At 41.9% G+C, this 2,191-nt stretch overlaps 1 protein-coding gene across 1 annotated transcript in view; it reads right to left on the bottom strand.

The window, feature by feature from the left end:
• RAE1 (ribonucleic acid export 1) overlaps positions 1-2,007 on the bottom strand; it is a 6,810-nt gene extending 4,803 nt beyond the window's left edge. Inside the window, exons 1-4 of the mRNA XM_009872127.1 lie at positions 1,904-2,007; positions 1,646-1,750; positions 758-850; positions 249-335 (exon numbers count right to left, since the gene is read on the bottom strand). Coding sequence (XP_009870429.1) covers positions 249-335; positions 758-850; positions 1,646-1,750; positions 1,904-1,993 — 375 coding nt within the window. The 5' untranslated portion in view covers positions 1,994-2,007. The remainder of the gene's footprint in view (positions 1-248; positions 336-757; positions 851-1,645; positions 1,751-1,903) is intronic.
• Positions 2,008-2,191: the final 184 nt, after the last annotated feature.

Raw genomic sequence — 2,191 nt, 5'->3', positions numbered from 1 at the left:
CTCTCAACTAAAAAGAAGCAACAGCTGCACAGGTTATTCAAATCATTTTGATTGCAGGTCTCCCTATTCACATGTACTTCATTATCCCAAAAATAGAAAAAGCTCCCTACAAACACATTTCATATAGTAGTATCTACCTCAGAAGCACTAAACATTAGCTTAATTTGCTAATAATATTTATAATATATAATAACAATTTTTAAAAGGAAAAAATAAGACACTTAATAGTTTGGGGCTTGCTTGCTTACTTGTGCAATCTGAATAGCTTGATTACTGTTGAGATCCCACATTTTGGCAGTTTTATCACAAGAAGCAGTAAATACTTTACTCCCATCCTAAAAAAAACAAGAATAAGGCCAAGATATAAAACAGCTCTCTCATGCAGTGTCTATTAGAAAACTGTCAAGTTTTTTTCTCCTCCAGTAATAGCATAACATGAACATAACGTACACAGGGATTGCAAGACAAAGAAACATAAAAATGGAAATTTATTTACAACTGTTTCTTGCAGAAAACTGTGCTAGCCATTACCTAGCTTTAAACGCATCCTTTCTTTTAAACTCACTTTTTACCCTCCTTACAGCCCTGTTAGTCTATTCCATTAGAACACATTTATCACACATTTACAGCAACCTAAGTCTACACAATAACCATGGGCCACATCCACAGGTGGCACTCGTGTCTGTCTGGAAACTACACATCAATTTATTTAGGGTTTTGGTAAAAACTACTCATTTATTTTTAAACGGGAACATACGTCACTCCAGCAGCCATCTAGTACGGGCCCTGTGTGCATCTGCTGAGCCTTTGGAATTGTCTGCCCGTTATCTTGAACTTCCCAGCAGCGAACCTGTAACAGGAGAAGTGTACAGACGTATTAAAGCTAAGAACTTGAAAGATTTCTCTTCTTGAAGACCCCAGCCTTAGTTTATCCAATTAAAAGTATGATTATAAACACCAAGTTTTTTCAGAACTAGCGAAACGTTATTCTATGTTGCCTTTATCTGTGCAGTCGTAACCCAACCCCACAACTTAAACTCCACCTCAGAAGTAGGTTACAATCACGCAACACCTCCCTGTTCTCTCCTGAAGAGCTCTTAACCGTCAACTAGGAAGAAGCTGCCTGCTGCAGGCGACTCCCAACAGACCAAATGTTACAGCTGAAAAATGCACTCACGTTCGTCTTCCCTCCCTGTTTGTGCCAGCTGCAATCTCACTCTTTAATACAAAAAAACTTCGCTAAGGTTGTAGAAACTTAATTGCTTTTAAGACTACACTATCAAATTAGATTTATTGCTGTGTTCGCAGTTCTTTCACTGGGCAAAGCATAACTACATTAGCCTAACTGTGTAAGAAAATGAAAACTAAAACCCAAACAAGTAGAAAAAAAGAAAAATCAAAGCAATAAAGATCTACCATGAAAACACTGGCTACATATTCCGAGCTGAAACTCAACTAATTTCTCTGTGTGTTGTATCTGAAGATCAATTTCTTACTTGAAGCAGCTCAGCTGTCAAACTTAATACGGTTCTACAGAGAAGAAGATTTTCAAGTGTCCTGGCACCGGTTGTTAGGATCACATTTTGCAGTTTGGGCACCAATGCCCCCACTTTATTCATTTCTAGGTCTGACTTTGAATACTTACATCGTTTGCCCATGATCCCGCAATGAGAAAATTACCCGGCAACGTTGGTGGACTGAATGCTAAACACGATATGCTGTCGTCAGGTGGAGACGTCACTTCAATATCCTACGAAGAGCGGAAGACAAAACGAAATGAGCCACATCTGAAAACTGCGCACTTAGGCTGCATTTCTTCTACAGAGTGAGTTACCAGGTCCTGCTGAGACACACTCAAACACAGCAGCACAACAGCGGTTCCCAGGGGGGCTAAAGCACGTACCTTCATTGGATTATGGTTATCCGCAGTCGTGCTGCCAAACATGCCGGTACCTCCGGTACCGAACCCCGACGTTGACCCAAACAGGCTCATCCTTGCTCTGCAAAGGAGGAAAAGGCTTACCGAGCCCTGCAAGCCCTCGAGCAACCCCAGGGTGTCTCCCCGCCGCCCCAACGCCAGCGCACCCCTCGCCCCGCCTGGGAGGCACGCGGGGATGTAAAAACACACAAAATAAAAACACGAAAATCACGCTTTCTCGTTGCAGTTGGATCCCTGACGCTTCCCGAGCGA

This window comes from Apaloderma vittatum, unplaced genomic scaffold, assembly GCF_000703405.1.
Source record: "Apaloderma vittatum isolate BGI_N311 unplaced genomic scaffold, ASM70340v1 scaffold12806, whole genome shotgun sequence".
Taxonomy (NCBI): domain Eukaryota; kingdom Metazoa; phylum Chordata; class Aves; order Trogoniformes; family Trogonidae; genus Apaloderma; species Apaloderma vittatum.
This window is presented reverse-complemented; position numbering and strand designations above follow the sequence as displayed.